The 22,307-nt window shown below is 41.1% G+C and overlaps 1 protein-coding gene across 3 annotated transcripts in view; it reads left to right on the top strand.

The window, feature by feature from the left end:
- The window catches only part of PTPRG (protein tyrosine phosphatase receptor type G), a 681,808-nt gene that overhangs the window by 529,096 nt on the left and 130,405 nt on the right, over window positions 1-22,307 (top strand). For all 3 annotated transcript variants that reach the window (XM_054595580.1, XM_054595582.1, XM_054595581.1), the window contains exon 7: window positions 15,918-16,075. In XM_054595580.1, coding sequence (XP_054451555.1) covers window positions 15,918-16,075 — 158 coding nt within the window. The remainder of the gene's footprint in view (window positions 1-15,917; window positions 16,076-22,307) is intronic.

A 22,307-nucleotide genomic window follows, 5' to 3' on the forward strand; every position in this document is an offset into this window, starting at 1 on the left:
TCTAATTTTTTTTAATCCTCACCAGAAGATATGTTTTTACTGATTTTAGAGAGAGGGCAGGAGAAACATAAACATCAATTGGTTGCCTCTCATACATGCCCCAACTAGGGATTGAACCCACAACATTTTGGTATACAGGACAACACTCCAACCAGCTGAGCCACCCAGCCAGGGATCTCGTTCTATTTTTGTGATCCATTTTACTTGTGTCCACAATCTACATCCAAAACTTGTATGTGAACTGGTATAGAAATGGCCTTCCCTTATAAGTAGTTTTACTCAAATTGATCAATGCTAAGAGACATACATTATACCCTATGTCAATTCAAAATTATTTCCTTTTTTCTTTCAATTTTTTGAATTACCTACTTTTATTCTCTTTCATAGTGTTCACCCAAAGAAAACCCAGTAGGCTCTCTGTGTACATATCCTAGAATACCATCAAAAGGCATTGAAACACTAACCACTCCCTCATGTCAGCTGTCTAAGAAGACAACTGATACTTTTGAAAGGAAACTTGCTGGTAGTGATTGTATGGTTGTTGAGCATTGACTACCTGTCCTGTCCCTCTTTTCCTGTCTTTTCCTTGCCATCACTTCCCTCTTCCCAAATGTGCCCCTTTGGTGAGCAAGAAGTTTTATTTCTCTTTCAGAGAAAATGTGTAGGTGGGGGGAGGCGTGGATGAGACAGGCAGTTAGAAATTGCCTTGGATACTGTTTTCCTGTCCTTCCTTCCCAGGCTTATGAGAAAACTATCAGTGAAAGTACAAATAAATTATCACCTGAGAACACCCATGACTGAATGTCACAAAATGAGGCTCTTGGAATCTTTTGTTGTTAGCACGCATTAGAATTTGGGGCTATGACAAGGTCCAAAGTTTTCTTGCAGAGTAGCTTCCCTAATTGACTAGTTTATTCACTGGGCTCACTTCAGTGATGTTTTCCACAACTTTTCTCTCCTGCCCTGGGGTACTCATCATCACCTCCCCAAATCTATGAACAAAGTCATAGAACATCTAGAGTCAATCCAGGCATCTAGCAGGAAGGGGAGAGATGAAGTAAATTTGTCAAGTGACTACCCAGCCAGGCGTCATTTTCCTGTGGTGCTCAGAGCTGGTGCCACCTCATCTGCCCACCTGCTAGAATGGAGGTTTCTACAAGCGGTAATATCCTGGGAGACTCTAGACCTGGAGCAATCTGAATTCCTTCTAAAGCAGTGGGTGGCCCTTATCTTAACTACCCTGGTGTCCCTGGCCACAGATACACTCCATAAAAAGAAACCAGCCCTGGGCGGTGGTGCTTCTGACCCTCGCTCCATGGCGACTGCTGGGGCGGTGCAGGCAGTGCTGCCTTTCGAAGGCCATGTGGCCATTTCTGCTGTTTTACCCTCTGAGCCAGCAATTCCACGTATAGGTAGATACCCAGGGAAAATATCCACAAAAGACTTGTACACAGGAGCTTTGTTCATAACAGTCCCTAAATGGAAATAGCCCAAATGTCCACCAGTGGGAGCCCAGATATGCAAGTTGTAATATATTCATACCAGGCAATATTATTACCCAGCAATTAAACATTATGAGCTACTTGATTTATACAAACTTGATACTGCATGTTCTATTGATGTGAAGGTCAAGAACAGGCAAGACTAACCCATGATGACAACAGTCCGAAAGGAGGGGTGGAGGGGTATACAGCGGGGGATATGAGGGAGTTTTCTTTGGTGATAAAAATAGTGTGTATCTTGATCTGGAGGTATAACATAACAATATAATATTAAAACACCCCATAGATATATGCATTTGAGTATTGGCAAATTAAAGAATAGCCCATATATACTATACATTAATTTCTCAAAGATATTATATGCACAAAGCTCAAAAATAATCTAGCAGCACAAACCAAGTAGTTAATTGTTAAAAATCCTGACAGGCCCATGCTGGGGTGGCTCAGTTGGGTGGAGCGTTGTTCCAAAGCTGAGAGATTGTGGGTTCAATTCTCAGTCAGAGCACATGCCTAGGTTGCAGGTTTGATCTCTGGTGTGCGTCCCTACAGAAGCTCAGATATAAGCATCCCATGGGAAGTATAAGAAAATGTTTGTGGCATTTTTTTTCCTAACTGCCCAAACCTAGAAGTTCCCCAAATGGCTATTGTTAGCAAGCTGGATAAATACAGTACAACATAGTCATACAATAGAACATTTCACCCAATATGCCTTTCATCCTCATGGGCATTTGAGAACCGTGAAGTGAAGCAAGACTCTGAAGAATATATAGAGTATTCCTCAAACTGAAGTTCAAAAAATGAGAAACCCTAACCAATGTTGTTTAGGGGTGCACATATAGGTGGAAAACTAAAAGAAATGCAAATTACTGCTCCTTTTTAAAGAAGAAGCTGGTAGTTACTTCATTGGGCGTGAAGGAAACGTGAAAAGGGTCTAGACTGGTAGACCAGGAAGGGTGGTAAGTGTTCCTGTTGTTCTGAGTAGTGGTTGTACCAGGGTCCACCTGATCATTTGTCAACAGCACATTTATGTTTTGTGCACCTTTCTGCATGTGTATTGAGTATTACAATCAAAGAAGACAATGGCTATCCTTACAAAGTAGGAAGTTCAGACACTGCTTTCCTGTGGGACACATCAAGTACCCTGTGGCCTCATGACAAGCAAAGAGGGGAGTGACAGCACTTTCTAAGAAACTTTTACAGTGAGTCACCCTAGCAGGCCAGGGAAAAGACTGCAGCTGCCTTGGGGCTATATCATTCAGCGATGAATTGGGAAGCTAATATCTCTTTTCAGAATTTAGAAAAAGGAATTCAGAAATCAAGGGGGTTGGGTGTCAGGGGACAGGACTAAAACCAAAGCCCTTTGCTGCTGCTGTGCTGGTGCTCACTGGCTCGGTACTAAGTGAGGGTCTAATTAGCCCAACAGGCATCACTGAAACCCCCAGAAACTCCCTGAGGTACAACTATCATGGCTCCCAATATGCAGAATGGCAAGTAAAGCAAATGGCTGATGGACTTAAACTAGGTCTTTGTGTTTTCAGAGGGGTCCTCATTATTCCCAGACCACTTCCTCTCAGCTCTCGGTCAGAGTCACCACCCACATCTTTCTGCTTTCACTGAGGTTAACATATAGACTGTTGAAGAGGCAAGTGAAGAAATAATGTAGACCATGTTCTGTCAGTCATTCCAGCCCATTGCAATTATCCCTGGGGTCGAACATCGTGGCATAAACTTTCCTTCCTAGGCTAAATGACTAGTTTCAAAAAAAATATATCTCATAGGGACTTTGGAAGAGGAGGACAAATCTTAGAATAGGGACTTTGGGAAAAAAATAAGTTATTAGGCAGAAATAGTAGTCGGCATCTTTATAATTCAACAGCAAGAAAATAAAGCAGAGATGAGTTAAAGAGTTTGAGGGATTCTTGCCTGTTTTGTGTATGTGTACTTTAGGCTCATATAATCATTGCTTCTGTTCATCCTCCCCTCCATCCAGTGCCTAATAAGGGCTAGTTAAGGTGTTGAGGGTAAGCTGATGAACAAGATTTCCCTTTGGTTTATGAAAATTTTAACTTTATGAGATATTTTTTTTTTCTTTTTGTTTTTTATTTTTTATTTTTTATTTTTGTCTTGCCATTCTTGGTGCTGAAGGTCAAAAAGACTAATATTATTTGCCTGGAACGTAATCTCATGTGCACATGAATAAGCAGTTGAAACTTTGGATTGAGTTTTTGTACAAAGACTACATTATGGAACAGTGTTCAAGAAAAGGAATTTTGCTAACACCACTGAACAAGGAATCTGAAGCAGTGCTTCAGGGTTTAGTCTCTTTGGTTTGAAATTTTGGCTCTCGAACTTGGGAGCTGTGTGATCCTGTACAAATTGCTGCACCGCTCTTTCCTTGAGGTTCCACCTTGGGGCTAATGAGAGTACCTGCCTAGTGGGTATTAAAGCCAGCTGCTTTAAGACAAGGGAAGTACCTATCGGGAGGGTGTCTGGCATGTGTTCACTGTCCTCTGAATCACAGGTCAGCAAGTACAATCTGTGGGCCAAATCTGGCCTGCAATCTATTGTTGTAAGTAAAGTTTTATTGGCACACAGCCACACTCCTTTGTTTATGTATCGTCTGTGACTGCTTTCACACCACAAGGGTAGAGTAGTTGTGAAACTGACACTGTCTGGCCTGCAAAGCCTTGAATATTTACTCTCTGGCACTTTACACAAAATGTTTGTCAACCCTGCCTTGTCTATATAGTAGCTCTACAATTCTGTTGTCTTCTCACAGTGGCTTGTTTATTTTAGGATGATGTAAACACCCAACTCAGGCGCTTACTTATTGTTTGATAGGTTTTATGGAGGTGGACCTGATTTTGCCCAAATCGCCATGTGATCAAAATGTCTTTCAACTGAATTAAAGAGGGTTCTGTTTAAGTGTTTATCTTTAAAAAAGAAATCATTCGAATTATTGCCTCCCTTTTGAATGAGAAAGCTAGTGTTGTATTATCTACAGCCCGCTGGTAATTTTGCACATCTTAATATGTGACAGAATTTCCCATATGAAGTTTACGTTTTCATCAGTTAAATATATAGAACTTTTTTGAAGTGTGCTAAAAATATGCAGCACCTTGGTCTTGACTAATTGGCTCATGTTTCTTTATGGATCCAGGAAGGGGCAGATGCTTATCTGAACACTTTTGATCTCAAAATCTTCTAGAAACAGGAGCACTTAGGCCACTTCCACAGCTTCCTGGGTTTTGGTGTGTCAGAACCTCCACCACAGATGTTAGCTATTTCCATTTCTTTTCTTAGCTAGAGCCAGGAAATGGGATGCTGTGTGGCTTCTGTTATATCATTAATAGTGTTGTTAACAATAGGGTTAAGGCAGAAAAGAACTTCAAATGTGATTCCTTTTGGGTTAAATATGAATTTGAGGCTGGTTCTCCTTTGGCCAGTGTTCTCTGTCAATATTTTATCATTTGAACAAAGTGACAAGAGCCCAGGGAAATGTCCTTTTCCTGGTTGTTTCAATAGGATGTGGAGAGCAACTAGAGGATAAGAATATGTCTCAAGTTACCTATTGCAAGAGTGTTTGCTAAAGCCCTTGAGACTACTTGTGTGTTTTTCTTACCCTGCTACACGTATATCCCCATGGTATAGGAGAGGCAGTGTTGTGAGCACAGGCCTCTGCTATACCACTGGTACTTCGGGTTTGAGTACCAGTTCTGCTTTTCACCAGCTGTGAAACCTGCTCAAATCACCTAAGCTCTTTGTGGCTCAGTTTTCTCAGTTGTATAATGAGGTAATAATAGTACCAGTCTTCCTGGTCCGTCCTGAGGAGTTAGAGCCTTATTGTGTGTGCTTGTACCTGGTGCAGGTCAGCACTCCCACCACCACCAGCATTGCTCTTGTGACTTTTTGACTTGAGCAGGGAGGCCGTGTGGCAAGAAGGAAATGACTGTGGAGCTCTGAGTTGTCTCCCTCACTATCTGGCTATTGAAATAGAATCATGCTGCTTGACTTGGTTGGGTCATACAAAAATGACATGAAATGATGAAGATGGTAAAAAAGGTGATTTGGGGTTTGATGAAGGGAGTCCTGTGAGATCAGGGAAAATGTAGTGGATAAGGGACCAGAAAGTAGATGAAAGAAAGAAGCAGCAGCCTCTCTTCTGTTATCCCCAGGCTGTGTGTCTGGCCTGGCTGGGATGGTCTGTATAGTCTTTTATTTTTTTTAATTGTTGTTAGCCTTATTTAACCAGAAGCCCCCCTACACCACGCCTCCCCGTGAGAAAGGAATTTTTAATCCCATTAGAAAGATGGGAAAACTGAGGTTCATAGAAATTAGCTAATTTGTCCCAGCTCATTCAGCAGAGTGATGATTTGAGCCCAGAGTTACTGGACTCAAATGCATTCTTTTCCCAGCTTTTCTGGGACAGTTTCTATTTCAAGCGTTGACTAACTTCCTGATTATTTTCAAAGTCACTTAACTCTTACGTGTCTCAGTTTCCCGTCTGTGAATTAGGTCATTGACTGGGCATCAAAAGGAAGCTAAAAGAATGTACACAACACCGTCAGTTATGCCACCAGAACTATGGAGATAGAGGCAAGCAATGGAACTGTTCAGGGATAACATTGGGTTATTGTCACTGTGTGACTCTGTATCATTTAAATGTCATGTTCCTTTCCTTAGTCGTTGACAAGACTCTGTTCTTTGTATAATTTCTTTTTGGAAAGACAAATGTCAACATATGTTTCATCCAAACATCAACCATTAAATCAAAATGCCGTATTTGGCCAACTGAAACCACCAGTAAACTCAAGGACGCTAGATGTCTTTAAACTGTTTCATGATCTTGGAGTACCTCTGTGGGTGCTTGAATACAGGAAACTGATTAATAAAGTGGACCCTGTCCCTCTCAAGTCACTCGTAATTATACTGGTTATTCATGCCATATTATGAGCCTCTAGCATTTTCTCTGGACTAGTAGGAAAAGCCAAGGGTTGTGCATTTAATCTCTGCCCACTGGTGGAGAACGTTTCTGCATCGGGAAACCCAGATTATCTCCCAACCTCACTGTGTAATCTTGGTGCAGTCACTTTCCCTCTCTGGACCTCATTTTCCTCTTTTGTAAAATGAAGTGTAACTGGCATCCTTTGAAACTCTTGGAGCCCCACAGTTCTCTGTGGTCCTTGGGTGACTTCCCTAGGATCTCCTCATGACGTCAACCTAGTGCTTTTACCTTAAAATCACCTCTCATGAAGCCTTGTAGTTAGCTACACCTTGAAAACAGGCCAGCTCCATTTCCATTGCCCTGTCTGTCCAATTTTATCATCCTTACTGATGACCAAAGATATGCCTGATATTCAGCACCCAGATATATCTTTGCTTGTATTTAAATCATAAAATTAATTCCTCAGCTCCCTCTGAGAGGCCTCACCAGCGTCTTAATTCGCATCTAATGCTTTCTGACCTCCTTGATGGTTTCTAGATGCCAGCTTCCTAAAATCCCTGGGTCTGGTCCTCAGGCTCTTTCTTTCTATCCTGATCTCCCACTTCTGGCTCCTGTGTTGTCACCAGCCAGTCAGACCCCTTGCTGCTCCCAGATCACAGAATCCATTCACATCTGGACAAGAATTAACCCACTGCTGCTGGCTCCACGTCTAGTGTTTCGGCAACCTTACAATTTTTAGCCAAATTCCAACTGTACTTAACCAGCAGCTGATTTTTTTCCTCCTAGAGCTTTTCATATTTTGGGCTCTTGAACTTTTTCTTCTATTTTCCCTCTTGTTCAGTTCATTAAGGCCACACAATAGGCAGAATCCCTTTGCACAGCAGTGGCTTTTCTGTCTGCCTGGAATGTTCTCCCAGGGTAGTCACGTGGTTCACTTCCGCCTTCATGTTTTTAATCAGATGTTTCCTTCTTAATGAGCCTGCCCTTAAAACTGCCATTTTCTAAACAGTAATCAGGGGAGACCTCATTGAGGAACATGTAATTCTAACAGGACTAAGTCATTAGCAGCTGAAAGGCATTTGGTAAAAACAATCAGCCATGAATAGAGAACAGTGAAGAAATGTTTGGGGCAGCGTGAAGAGCCAGTGCAAAGGCCCGGGGGCAGTGTGATCTGGAACAGCGGGTGGCTCTAACGAGAGTCGCAAAGTAGCAGTGGATGAGGCTGCAGAGGGTGTAAGAGTCCATTGGTACAGTCCTCATAGAAACTGCCTACTTGAGTGTAGTCAGCATTATCACCAATGCAGAATCTCAGCGCTCTCCTCGGATTTAACTGGACCAGAAACTACATTTAACAAGCCTTGTGATTTATGAGGAGCAGTGTCATAAATCTTCCTCCCCCATTTAGAGAGACCTGATACCCAGCTTTTTTCACAGTCGCTCCCTCCGTACCCTCCCTGTCACGAAGCAGTCCAGCCCTACCCCAGTAATTTTAAGTATTTAAGGAAAAATTAATAGTTTTTTCTTAAAAAGTTTTGGGAAATCCTGAGAAACTAAACGATCATTGGCTAAAAATAGAAGCTTGGGCTTTCTGTTAGTTTATCGTCTACACTTCCCTAAAATTGGTTGATTCCTTGTTTTGGGGGGGCATGGATGTTCTTCCTCAAAAGATCACCACATTCAGTCCATACACCTTCCATTGTGCATGTGTACTTTCAGAGTAATTTCATAATTCTTGGTTACTGCATACATAGGTCTTGTCTATACATTGATTGTTCATCATAGCATATAAAGGGCTTTCTTCTTCCTTACAGAACTAACACATTGAAAATATTAGGTTATTAACACACTAAAAAAAGGCAATCAATCAGATGATTATTATCTAATGTTTTAGTGATCACATTTTTAATCCAATTATGTATGTTTGAATCTTTAAAATTTTCTTTAATTAAAGATTGCCTCCTGGCACTGCTATCAGAAATAAGAAATTGAACGGACTCGAGCCAGATATGATTTAATGTTGAAAGGAAAATGCCAGGATAACTGGGCCATGCTGGGTTTAATGGTTGACCATGACTTGAAAGCCTCATGCAGAATTTTCTAATTGATAAGAAAAATTAATTATCTTCAGATATACTCCTTTTGCATTCAAATAGGTATTTCTTTTTCTAAATAAACCTCCCCGATTGTTCATATTGTCGTTCAAAATGCTTAAAAATGAAAGACAGTTGGGTGAAATGTAGACTGCTTAATACAGTGTGTATTTAATATAAAAGTCATACATTATTCATTTTTGCAATTTGAATAACTTTGAATTTAGCATCCCTGTTCCTCATCTTTCTCTTTGAACAATTAATTATTAAAATATAATATTGTCTGAGTACAGCACTGGGATCCTTGAAAGTGGAATATGAGATTCATTTCTTTTCAATTCTTTTATCTAGTAATGCACAGTACCTGCTCATTATGGTATAATGGAATGAGTGGTAGTTTAAATAGAGTGTTTCAAATATTTTTCTCAACTAGTTAAGTGGCTGGGATAGGAATGTTTTGAATTCAAATTACTAATTAGGATAAAAGTTGGAGACAGACTGCTCTGATCAAGATGGGTTTGAAGTCAAACTGCCCTTTTATAAGATTCATTTAACAAGCACTTATATGTGCTTATCCTATGCCTAAGCTTGTAACTAATGTTAATTCATTTATTTTTCTTCTGTGTAAATTATTTGGCTTGTTATCTTTTATTTTTTATTAATTATATTTTATTGATTATGCTGTTACAGTTGTCTCATTTTTTTCCTCTTTGCCCCCCTCCTCCCGGTACCCCCATTCTCTCTAGTAATCCCACCCTATTAGTTCATGTCCATGGGTCATACATATAAATACTTTGGCTTCTCCATTTCCTATACTGTTTTTAACATCCTCCTGTCTATTTTGTACCTATCAATTGTGCTTAATATTCCTTGCACCTATTCCCCCATTCTCCCTTTCCCCCTCCCCACTGATAACCATTCAAGTGATCTCCATTTCTATTATTCTGTTCCTGTTTTAGTTGTTTGCTTAGTTTGTATTTGTTTTTGTTTTTTTAGGATCAGTTGTTGATAGTTGTGAGTTTGTTGTCATTTTACTCTTCATAGTTTTGATCTTCTTTTTCTTAGATAAGTCCCTTTAACATGTCATATAATAAGGACTTGGTGATGATGAACTCCTTTAGCTTTACCTTGTCTGGGAAGCACTTCATCTGCCCTTCCAGCTAAATGATACCTTTGCTAGATAGAGTAATCTTGAATATAGGTCCTTGCCTTTCATAACTTTGAATACTTCTTTCCAGACCTTCCTTGCCTGTAAGGTTTCTTTGGAGAAATCAGCTGATAGTCTTATGGAAACTTCTTTGTAGGTAACTGTCTGCTTTTCTCTTGCTGCTTTTAAGATTCTCTCCTTATCTTTAATCTTGGGTAATTTAATTATAATGTGTTTTGGTGTGTTCCTTCTTGGGTCCCACTTGTTTGGGACTCCCTGAGCATCCTGGACTTGTATGTTTATTTCCTTTGCCAGATTGGGGAAGTTTTCTTTCATTATTTTTTCTAGTAAGTTTTCAATTTCTTGCTCTTCCTCTTCTCCTTCTGGCACCCCTATGATTCAAATGTACATTTAAAGTTGTCCCAGAGGTCCTAAACCTCTCATTATTTTTACTTATTTATTTATTTTGGGGGGGAATTCTTATCTCTTCTTTCTGTTCTGGGTGAATGTTTATTTCTTCCTTGTGTTCCAAATCATTGATTTGAATTTCAGCATCCTTCCCTTCCCTGTTGGTTCCCTATATGTTTTCCTATATTTCACTTTGCATAGCCTTCACTTCTTTCTTTATTTTGTGGCCATACTCAACCATTACTCTGAGCATCCTGATCACCGGTGTTTTGAACTCTCCATCTGATATGTTGGCTCTCTCCATGTCACTAATTTTATTTTTCTGGAGTTTTGATCTGTTCTTTCATTTGGGTCATATTTCTTTGTCTTCTCAAAAGGGCAGCCTCCCTGTGTTTCTGTGTATTATGTAGAGCTGCTTTGACTCTCCAGGTTGGTGCACCTGTTACATTCTAAGGGGCAGAGCCTTAGGTATTCACCAGGGCAGGGCAAACTGTTTCGCTGCTTTGGTGTGCTGTATGTGAGGGAGGGGTCAGAGAGGGAACAATGCAACTTGCTTGGCTCTCACCCCATTTTCAGTCACTTCCTCCATTTCCCGAAAGTGACTGGCATCCTTCCAGCTGCTTCCCTGGTGCTGATTCCCCGGGTGAGTGGGCTTATGTATGTTCTAGGACCCCATGGGCTCCTCAAACAGATTCTCCTGAGAGACCAGCAGTTTCTTCTGCTGCCACAACCCCCACTGGATTTTATAGCCAGGGTTATGAGGCTTTATATTTCCAGCGCTGGAACCGTGGGCTGCATGGTCTGGCCTGGGGCTGGGGTAGCTCACTCTCCAGTTGTCCCTCCTGGTTCTTATGCATTGCAAATGACTGTGGGACACCCATTCCACCCGCTGCTGCTGCTGGCTCGCTGCATGTCCTCTCCTGACCAGCTGCCTTTCTCTGCGCCTCCTACCTGTCTGAATGAATGTTTCTTCTATACAGTTCAATTTTCTGGCAGTTCTGGTTGTTTTTTGTTTTTAGATTGGTTGTTACCCTTCTTATGATTTTATGAAGAGGCGAAGTGTATCTACCTACACCTCCATCTTGGCTAGAAGTCTGTTAATTCATTTAATGCTCTAAACCTCCTTATGAGGTTGATAGTATTAGAATCTCATTTTACAAATGAGGGTTCAATTACAGGAAGGTTCAATAACTTGTCTTAGATCAGACCTTTAAGTAGACATGTTAGGATTCAAATCTAGGAGATCTGGTTCTAGCACTTCTCCCCGCTCTACAATATCTACATTTATTCAGATTTCCTTAGCGCAACAGTTTGAGTTTTTAGCTGAAAAGTGCATTCTTCCTTCTTCCTGGGGCTGTACTCAGGAACTCCCAGTTGTGGGTCCAGTTAGTTGAGTGCCTTGTGGCTTATGTAAGCTTTGTGGACAGTACTAGAAATACAGGACTACCATTTCTAAAATTGTTTCTGACTTGGAATTAAGCATCATAAGCACCCTGTTTGTCAGCAGAGCGCTGCCTATGGGACTGAGCAGGAAATGATATTCTCAGGAAGATCAGTAAAAATTGATGTTATATTTGAACTTGAAAAACTCAAGGGAGAAAGAACACAACTCAAGAGTTAATTCTATAATGTATTTTCACAAAAGAAATTAACGTTAGTGATGGAGGCACCTGAACATATGACTATCAAGGTGACTTTCTAACATTTGCCTCCACCATATCTTAAAATAAGGGAGGTAAAATGTGGCCTGAGGGCCAAATCAATTCTACTGCCTATTTTTGTATGGCCTCTAAGCTAAGAATGGTTCTTATATTTGAACCCTAATTAAATGAAATGGCTTTTTTCCCAAAAAGGATTTCATTCTTATTATAGAAGACCCATATTTTAAAAATTGTCCTTAGTGATTATTAGCATTTTGAATAACATTAATAAGGATGTGAAAATGTGTTAGTTATATAGGTACTTATATAACATCTTTGATGTTTGCCTCTTGGCATCCAAAATCTGAAATATTTATTATCTGGCACTTTACAGAAAACATTTGCTAATCCCTGGCTTAAAACACAGTATGAGCCGGCCTGCTCTCAGCCAAGTGCTTGCCTTGATAAATCAGGGTTTACAAGGCACTGTGCTAAGCCCTTTACATTTATTACATTTATTAATTGCTTAATTTTCACAGCAATCCTGGTAGAATAAGGAAAGTACCTGAGAGGTTAAGATCTTTATCTAGGGTCACACAGCTGTTAAATGGCAGTTGGTTCCAAAGCCATGCTCGAGCTTTGGCAATGAAAACTCAAAAATTCTAACCTATACTGCTTAGGTCACTGACGAATACGTCAGATATGATGCTCCTGTAAAGCACTGGTAATCCAGTTTTTAAAAAATAAGACACATACACAAGCAACTTAAAGGAAGTACATGGTTATGTAAGATGTACATGGCAAGGCCTTGGTAGTTTAGAGGAATAATAATAATACAAGTAGTAATTAAAATAAGAATAGTATTATTGTTTATACATGTTTACTATGTTCCAAGCTCTTCCTGCACCCCTTTCTTGTAATTATTTACTAAATTTTCACAATACCCTGGGAAGGTTTGGGTAACTGAGATCACACAGGTCACAGGTGGAGAGCTGGGATTTGGACGAGCAAACTGAGAATCTGCTTTCTTTAACGGTCCCTGGAAGGATGGAGAAATGAGGTGTGGTGAGGAGGGCAGTGGTTCCATTTTGGTTTTCAGCACAAGGGGATTTTTCCTGCTCCCAAGCTTACTGTTTCCAGATTCTAAGGGGTTTCCTTGAAGAAAGAATCCCATCCAAGTGTCTACATTCTCCATTTTTTTTACTCTGGCTTCATTATTTCACCCTGGCCTGCCATTTCCCGAGTTGTAAAATTAAAGAATTGGACTAAAGTAGCGGTTTTCAGTATCCCTGGTTTCCCAGCTTAGCTTCAGCCCTGGTGGCTGGTGTTCAGCCATTCGAGTTGCCTGGCTCCTGTGTAAGATTTTGTTTAAAGAAAGGGTTCTTTTACTCCTGGAGCACTAGGGCTGTCTAGTGACCTTCCAGATCTCAGAGCTCTAAGATCCAAGGGCAGTGACAGTGGTGGGAAGAACTAGAGCAAAGCCGCCTTCGCTGTGCCCTCACCAGGTGTGCCCGCCCCCCCCCACCCATCTGATTGCACCTTCTCATCAGTTAAAGCCAGAGCCTGCCCTTGGGCTCTGGTCAAGGACAGAGAAGCCCTCTGCATTTGTAACGAGTGTCACAGCTGCAGTTTGCATGAGTCCCTGCTGAATTGGCGAGCTTATACAAGAACTTTCTTTCCCAGTCCTGCTGAAACAGGATTCTCTTTTGAAATCTAGTCTCCTGAGATTGGTAGCACAGGTGTTTCTGCTTTATTTATTTATTTATTTATTTATTTAAGCCCCGGCCTCTGCCTCAAGTGGGCACCCCAGGCCGGGGCTTTGCCTCCGTGGAGCTTGCAGGGACTATCTGGTCACTTCCTGTCTGTGTGCAGCATTCTAAACTGCAACCCTAATATTGGGTCAGGCCCTCCGGGAAAACTAAAGATTTTCTGCTTCTTTAGTTTGGAGCCCCTGATGCCGAGGCAGGTTGTATGTTGCGCTTTGAAGTCACGTTCACCTTCAACACGAGGGAGAAATGAAGGTGGTGATTTTCTGGTTTTCAATGTCAGGCCCTAAGCACCCTCAGTTGTGTCAGGCCTTGTGTTAACTGTTTACACCGCCCCGGAAGTACAAGCAAAGGCCAAAATAGCTCCTCTTCTTAGCCAAACCTGTCCCGGCCAAGCCCGCTTGCAGAGATCCCCCCCATCGTGAGGCTTCTGGGAACCAGGTTTAAATTAAAGCCCAGACTTGCCAGTGGGCAGAGGGACAATTCCATTATGTCCGGCATTTTGTCTAACAGAAACCCTTTTGTCATTTTGATTATAGAGCCCTATGATTTGAGGACTTTGGCATTTATTGTTTATATTTAATTTTTCCTTTTAAAAAGTTAATTGAAGACCTACATAAGAACCAGCCAAAGTATCTGAGCCTCATGGATAACCGCTGTTTCTTCACTTTTCCCTACTGACCTTGGCTTAGTTATCTAACTACTCTATGCCTTGATTTCCACAGGTGTGAAACTGTGGTATTAAAAGTGTGTAGTCATAGGGTGGTGAAGTGAGAGAGTGCAGTGATGGTTTAAGAATAACTGAAGTCTGGATTCCAAACTACCTGGTTTTGCATTCCAGCTCTGTGAAGTATTAGTACTAATAGGACCTACTCCACAGAACCGTTTTAAGTAACATTTTAAGTAATTAGAGAAATTAGCCCATGTAACGCACTCAGAACTAGGCCTGTCACATACATTAAGAGCTGTTTAAATGTTTTCAACATGTAATACTCAGAACAGTGCCTGGCACATAGTAAGTGTTGTTTTGTTTAACCAATCTCTACTAAAAGGAAATGCAATTTTAATTATTCTATATAGCTGATTTCTGTTGGAGGTTTTACATCGTTTCCAGTTACATAGACCTCTTGGGTTTAGGAATACACATCTGCACAACTGTTTTTCATGCAAGAAAAAAGAGGGAGGAGGGGTGACACTTAGGAAAAATATTTCTCTAGGCACAACTGTGTCCGTGAAGTAACCGGGGTCCCTGAAGTCCCCAGGAATGCGGGGCCCAGGCAGAGTGTAGGCCATTAAGGAGTTAAGGCAAGTCATTAGCAAGACTCTAATAGCCTAAAAGGGATGAGGAGGGCATCCCAAACTTAAATTCAGGCCAGGGCTAGACCTTTGGAGACTCAGGTAGAGACTGGAAACTACTCCACTTTCTGAAAGAAGCTGGATGACCTGCTGAGCCTGGTTGGGAGTTATAACACGGAGCCCTAATCCCTGGTGCGCTATTCCCTCCTGCCTCTGACCTTCGCATGTGCCATTCCCAAGGCCAGAAGTGCTCTCTTCTTCCTTTGCCCCCCACCCATCAGTATTCACCTAGGTCACTTCAGCTTCTTCTTCAGCTGAATTAGATCGTGCAAGCTCTGGTATCCACATGTATAGGTTCATATCCCAGCTTTGCCACTTAGAAGCTCTGTGACCCTTCTGTACCTTGCTTTTCTCACTGAGTTATTGTGGGGCATCTTTGTTGGGCCTCAGCTTAAACATCATTCCTTCTACTTCAGGGAAGATACTTGCACTTTTGTAAAAGAAAGAAGCCTGTTTTCAGGGCCACCATTTTATCAGTTTAGGGTTGTTCCTTCGTTAGGTTTTACTTTAATTTCCATAGGCCTTGGGTGAAATCAAAATGAGATGTAACTGACTTTGGAGCTGCAGTTCACTGCTGACGTACAGGTTTTTGGTTTTTTTTTAACATCAGTTCTCTCATGGATTCCCCAAGGTTTGCTCTACTGGTTTTTTGTTCTTAAGTATCAGATAGGGAAGTGTCCTCTGGTGAAACAAGACTGTGAAGGTTTGGGGTAAACAAAGTCAAGCCCGTTGCTTCTTGGCAGCACTGTTCAGAGACTTTACTATGCTTGTATTTTTCCATCTCCTGGGGATCTAGAGAGCAACTGCAGTTGCCCAGTGTTGTTCATCACGGAACATGTTTTTCATGAAATACGGTGCAGTGCCAGTGCCTCAGAACACGCCTGGGAAAGAAACACTCTTTTGTTTTCTGTGGCTTTCCCACCACCAAGTGCTAGTGCTTTGGGGGGGAGTACACAAACCGAAGGCTTGTGATGTGGCACCCGCACGCAGAGGATTTCCCTTTGTGTCTGCAACGTGGTGCGACTTACCATTGTGCTTTTCTTTTGCCTCTTCCCTTCAACAGAGAAGGAGACGTTTCTGGATCCTTTCGTCCTCCGGGACCTCCTGCCTGCATCCCTGGGCAGCTATTACCGGTACACAGGTTCTCTGACGACCCCACCATGTAGCGAAATTGTGGAGTGGATAGTCTTTCGGAAGCCTGTCCCCATCTCTTATCACCAGGTAGATATTCAGCCCCAACATGGGGCTTCAGTGTTTGTTTGTTTTGTCTTGTCTTAACTATCTAACATTGCTAGATAGGATTTTTTTTTTAAATTTTGGATATTCTGGTCCTCATTGATTCCTTCATTCTTTCTTACAAACATGTTTTTGAACCTAAGAATTGTAAAATATAAAACATTGTTTTTCAGCTACAAATTAACTAGCTAAAGAGAATTGCAGCCATGAAATCAAGGATTGTGTAAGTATTCAATCTTGAGGAGTTAACAGCTGTCCTCAGTGACAGTGATATCTTGTGCCAGGAACTCTTCTGAGCCCCTGATATGTGTTAACACATGTCATCCTCATGAACAGCAGTCTCATGAGGTAGCTATTGTTTGTACCTGCACCTCATAGAGGGGAGACACTGAACTACCCAAGGTCATACAACCAATTACCAAGCCGTGGTGTTTGCTCCCAAAGATCATCCTCAGAACCACTGAACCTACTAAACATTCAGAAAAGAGAGATTTACGTACGTGAAGAAATAAAAGAAAAACACCCTTGATTGAATGTTTTGCATATATCAAGCACACTACTAGTGCTTTACATATGTTCAGTTAAATTGCAAAACAACATTGAGAGATGGGCATGGCACTAAGAGTGGACACATTAAGGACATTGTGGTGTGGACAGCCAGGATAACATGCCCAAGGATTCATGGTTCATGAGTGTTGAAGCCAGAAACCAAGCCTGGGTTTGTCTTAATTTCAGTACCAGTGTTGCTAACCGCTATAGTGAACTGCTTATCTCTGAGTATGTCCTGGGCAGTTTCCACGAGAACGTGAATTTAGGCTGAGCCAATAACTGTGGGTAGGAATTGCTGAAACGGGTATGTGGTTGAGGGCAATGCCAGAGGAAGAGGAGTTCCAGCGGAATTAGGAGCGTTGAAATTACCTCATCGGGAACAGCAGATGAAAGGGGAAAATTCTTAGACGGATTATTTTCATCATCAAACAGTGCTGCATACACTGAGGTAGCAGAAGCATAGGTTTGTTCTCCATAATTCCAGAAAATAGAACAATAGGGAGGATTTCTAAGAAAGGTGATCTGAGCCATTAACCAGCAGTGCCTAAAAATGGAAGGTTCCTATTTGGCCATTCATAGAAATGCCTCCCTAGAGCTTGACAGCTAGGGGCAGAGATATAGTACAGGGAAGGGGTAGGTTTTGGAATGATATGGTAATATCAGTAATGTAACTGAAAGCACTGGCAACAAGATTATGAACCTGGCTGGCCTGGAAAAAAGTGTGAAGATTTACCTACCAAAAGCAGAGAAAATAGGGAATAGAGAGTAGGGGAAGTAGGGTCAGATGTTGTGCTGGTCAGGTCTGTTTGGATATAAGAAACAAAGACCCACTTAAAGTAGCTTATGTAAAGGGAGTATTTTCAGGAAACCATAGTAGGGCCATCCTGAGATGAAGCCGTCGTGACCAGGAATGTAACTAGAAACTGAGGTATATGCTTTACTCTCTTTCAAGGGCCACACAGGCAAATCTTGGAGTTTCTGCTATGGCTTTGTGATTCTGTACTTTTGCAAAATTCTGGTTTCTTCTCTCCCAGTTTTTTGTTTGTTTGTTTGTTTGTTTGTTTTGCCCCATATGGTTATTCTAGTATCACTTGACCTTTCAACTTAAGGGTCAGCTACCAACTGACAACAATCTGGTCTTTTATCAGATAGTATTCAAGAAGTTAGATCCAGTAGACTTTGGCCGACAGATTGGCTCTTGAGTCATGTGCCCAGTTTGAATCAAGCAGCAGAGTTGCTGGGTAGTGCCCTGAGACATCGGGCTTGCCCCTCTGGGAGTAAATGGAGCAGGTTGTTCAGGAGGAGCTACACACAGGAGAGACAGATTATCCCACTGACAAGGTTAGGTGGTGTGGACCCAGGCAAAACAGATTTATTTGATCTCATTGCTCTTGGCAAACATTTGACTTTCAGATTTCTTTTCTTTTAATTCTGCTCTTATCAAAAAAGAAAAACTAGCAATTTGGCTTCTGAATAGGATCTGCCAGCCTCAAGAAGACAATGAACTATGAAGCATTTTCTTCCTAATGGTGAAGCCAGCATTATTTTATTAAAATAAAATTATGATCCACATGTTTACATGCTCAGGGGTGAGGGAGGGGGTTTGAAAAGGAATCCTTGTGGATTAAGATAACTGCTTTTGTCTTCAAACATACAAAGGCTTGCGATAATGAGGTTGAGAAATACAAGTCTGGCCCCATGAAGGGCAGAGACAGAGTGGTAGTTGTTAAGTTGGGGAGAAATAAAGACCTTTGACACCCACTGGGTGTCATTGCAGTTTCCGAGTTTTAGGCTTGGATGTCTTGTCAAGTGTTTTTCAGTTAGAAGCATTTTGACATTTGGTCACCGGGCCTTTCTTTGTTAATGTTGGTTTACCCTCAAACTCCCTGCCACCCAAATACTCAAAGAGAAGAAATGATAAAAGGGGTTTTGCCCTTTGACTTTCAATAGATGACTTCTCTGTAGCTATTATTGTTTTAAGGAAATAGTAAAGAAATAAATTAATCATAACGGCTTTCCCATGTTTTTACTATAAACATCTTCAGATAATACTTTCCCTTTATCAGGCACAGCTTCATATATCCCCCTGCCTGTCTCCCCAGGGAGGAAAACAGCTCATTTTTATGTGGCCACACTGGATCCCTGCTGCTAGCGGCACGGAGGTCACAGCTGTGTCAGCCTCAGAAAGGAAGGCATTCGCCATCCATGTATTAGCGTATTATCACTTTGGACCTTCCCCCAGCCCTGCCAACATTCTTTCTGAAGATAGCACAGCATGTTCATTTCAGGAAGGTGAATAGCCAATTCAGAAGAGCTGAATAGATAGTTCCATGTTGCTTCTCTCAGAAAGATGACATCCCCAGTCCTCACCCTTCGTGCTCTGTGTCCTCAGGGCACATGCCTGAAACAGTGAGGTTGTGGGCATGTTCACCATATAACACAGTGGTTGGCACAACCTCTTGACTTGTATGATGTGGATGTCTTTGAAACCTTGCAGAGTAATATGAAAATCTGCTTATTTTTTCTTCTTTTGTCTTCTTTTGTGAGTCTGCCTGGACATTCAAACCAGCAGCCAGTGAATCCTGGCTCTGACTTGGCGACAATCTAGAACTAAATATGGTGTCCCTAATGAAGTCGCATGTAGGCTTTGTTGGCCAGCAGTCAGGATAACTTATGTGACTCCATTAAACACCTACTGCTAATACCAGCAAAAGTCATGCCATGACTTTGTCACCTGAAGTGGTGACACTCAGTCCTGGTGTAGGGGACGAAGGAGCAGACACATTGAGACAGCTGCCTACGCCGTGTTCATGACCAGTCAGAGAACATGGCCACCTTGAGTCCAGTGCCCTAGGATGTGTTTTATCCTAGAACAGTGGCTCTCAAATGATGGTGCTTTGGCCATCAGAGACTGTCCCAGACTCCCCTTTCCAGGACCGTTTGCTTCCTGTAGTTTAATATGACACTGCCTATAATTATCTTTAGCATGAATTTTATTTATGTGCTTCTTGGGGACTCATTCAAAAAAGCAATAAACACTAAATATGTCGAGTTTGTTTGCTTTTGGATGTTTGATTTTTTTCCCCCCAACAATAAGCAGAAGTTGATAGGAAAAGTTTATTTGAATGACTTTTGTTTTCTAAACCATTGTTCTCTTTCTTATAAACAGTGGAGCAACTCTTTTGAGTTAAGACCATGTTCCATTTGGAGCCAAACTGCTTGGGACTCCACTCCTGGATCCATTCTTCAAACAACTTATTCAACTCCTCTGTTACTTTCTGCCTCGGTTTTCATCTGTAAAATGGGGGTGATGATACCCACTATATGGAGTCATTATAAAGATGAAATGGGATGTATGTAGAATGCTTGGGCTGGTGCCTCACACCACAGGAAGTTCTCAGAAGATCCTGGGCAGGTTTTTCATTGCTGTTATTAAATGATCACCAAGGCTCTAGGGCAGTGCTTTCCAATATAAATAAAATGAAAACCATCTACATCATTTAAAATTTTCCAGTAACGACAATAAAACTGTAAAGAGAAACAGGTGTAATTAATTTTACCATATTTTATTTAGTCCAATTTTTTTGAAATTATTATTTCAACATGCAGGGCCTGCCACATTCCTCGTGGAAGAGCCATGTATGGCTGCTGGCTGCTGCAGTTCTAATGTTTATCCGAAAACCACAATAACTAATGAGTCACTTCATTCAGAAAGCTTCTACTCCAACACTCCATAATGGGCAGTGCATGTGAATGAAGGTTTTTTAAATGGTGGGGTAAAGGTGTCATTATTAATCCACACCAGATAGCTTTCTTTGTTAATTATGGTTAAATCCTTTCCTTTCTGCAGACAGCCTTTCTATAATCACCTTCATGAAAAGTTCTCTGTATCTGCGGGGGGAGGGCGATGTCATGGTCTGTAGTTAGCTAGCTATTCTTGGATTTTATTTTTGCAACCGTGTTTCAAGAACTAAACCTTTGGAGGCTTCAGGCTATTGAGAATGTAATATTCCATCACTATTGTCTTGTTTAATAACTAACCAACAAAACAGCACCTCCTCTGTCCCCTCTGAAGTGTATGGTAAAGCTAAAGTGTGTCCTTGACCTTAGGTGTGATGTTACAGATCCTAATGCTTATCCTGGAGTTTCTTATTATGCTTTTAACAGACTACGGTATTGTTTAATTGCCATTATATACCCACTCCATAAAATACTGGGCACATCAGCCTTCTCAAGGTACATAATGTTATTACTTTTGATTTTCTCTCATTTCTCCCCTCAGCGACAGTGGTACTCTTCCGACTCTGTGGATGAGATCTCTTGGTGCACATGATGGGCATGAATAGATTTCAGTTTCCCTTTGATTCGAACCAACAGATTAAAAACTAATTATTCTCTATAATATTTTTATAATAAAAACTAAGTTGAAATGATTTATGTACACTTTCAGCTAACACATTTGCAATTCAAGGTTAAAATTGTTCTTGAAACAGCACCAGTTAAAATGTAATTACAACTCCCTGAGCAAGGATAAAGGAAAGGTTTTACATGTTCACTTCAAAAGTTAAAAGTCAACTTAATATTATAGAAATCAGAACTTTCATTTGTTTTTCCTATATGATAAAGACTTCATTCGTTATATTAAAGATAAATTCAAGTGTGTTTATTACCTGTGTCTGGAAGAACGAGGTAAATAAAATGCAGGCTTGGGTGGTGGCAGCGTTTTCCCTCATGCCTTCACCTTGTCCTCGCTGCCCAGGTCATTCTGGGCTGGGCCACAGCTATTTCTTTCCTGAGAACCCAAAGTGCAGATAGGCTTGTGTTGCCGAGAAGGGACGTCCTGCATGTATGGTCTTTTGGGATTAGCTCGAAGGGATTGTTTGGGGGCTTCTGTCGTCACTGTGTTCGGTTTCTTACCGCAGGTGTTGCTCTGTCAGTGAATAACCCTGTGGGCCTGTCATGCATTTGGCATGAAGTGGCTGACAGCATGAAAAAGAGAGTTACCTCTTGGTTCCTGCGTGATCTTCAACAAGTTATTTAATGTCTCTAAGCCCAGTTTCCTCACCAGTTAAAAATAACAATGATATGACAGTACCACCAACCATGTAGGATTTCTGTGAGTATTAAGTAAGAGAAAGCACATAAGACTCTTAACACAATGCCTTTCACATAATAAACACTCAGTAAGTATTAGCTGCTAGTGCTAATGACATAATAATATTGTTATTAATAATGTTAATGTCATGTTAAACTAAAAATAAGTTAGAAACCAAAATAATGTTTATAAAGTGTCTAATTAAGTCCATGGCACATAATGGGCTTGATAGATATATTAATACATTATAAAGAGGAAGAGAAGGGAGAAGGAGATGGAGCATCTTTCAGTTGTTGGAAACTTACATTGCAGTCATGATTACCGCATTCATCATAAGATAGTAATAACAGTAATAGTGATGATAATAATACTGAGTATGTACTGTGTGCCAGGAATTATGCCAAACACATTATATACAGTAACTCCTTTAATAGGAGCAACGCATGAGGCAGATAATGATGTAATCTCCATTATAGAGGTAAGAAAACTGAAGCTCAGGAACATTAAATACTTTGACCAAGGTCACACATTTAGCAAGTAGGAATTACAAACAGGGTTTTGAACTCAGGTAGC

This window comes from Pteronotus mesoamericanus, unplaced genomic scaffold (genome assembly GCF_021234165.1).
Source record: "Pteronotus mesoamericanus isolate MK-2021 breed Mesoamerican mustached bat unplaced genomic scaffold, CSHL_Meso_final scaffold_54, whole genome shotgun sequence".
NCBI classification, from domain to species: Eukaryota; Metazoa; Chordata; class Mammalia; order Chiroptera; family Mormoopidae; genus Pteronotus; species Pteronotus mesoamericanus.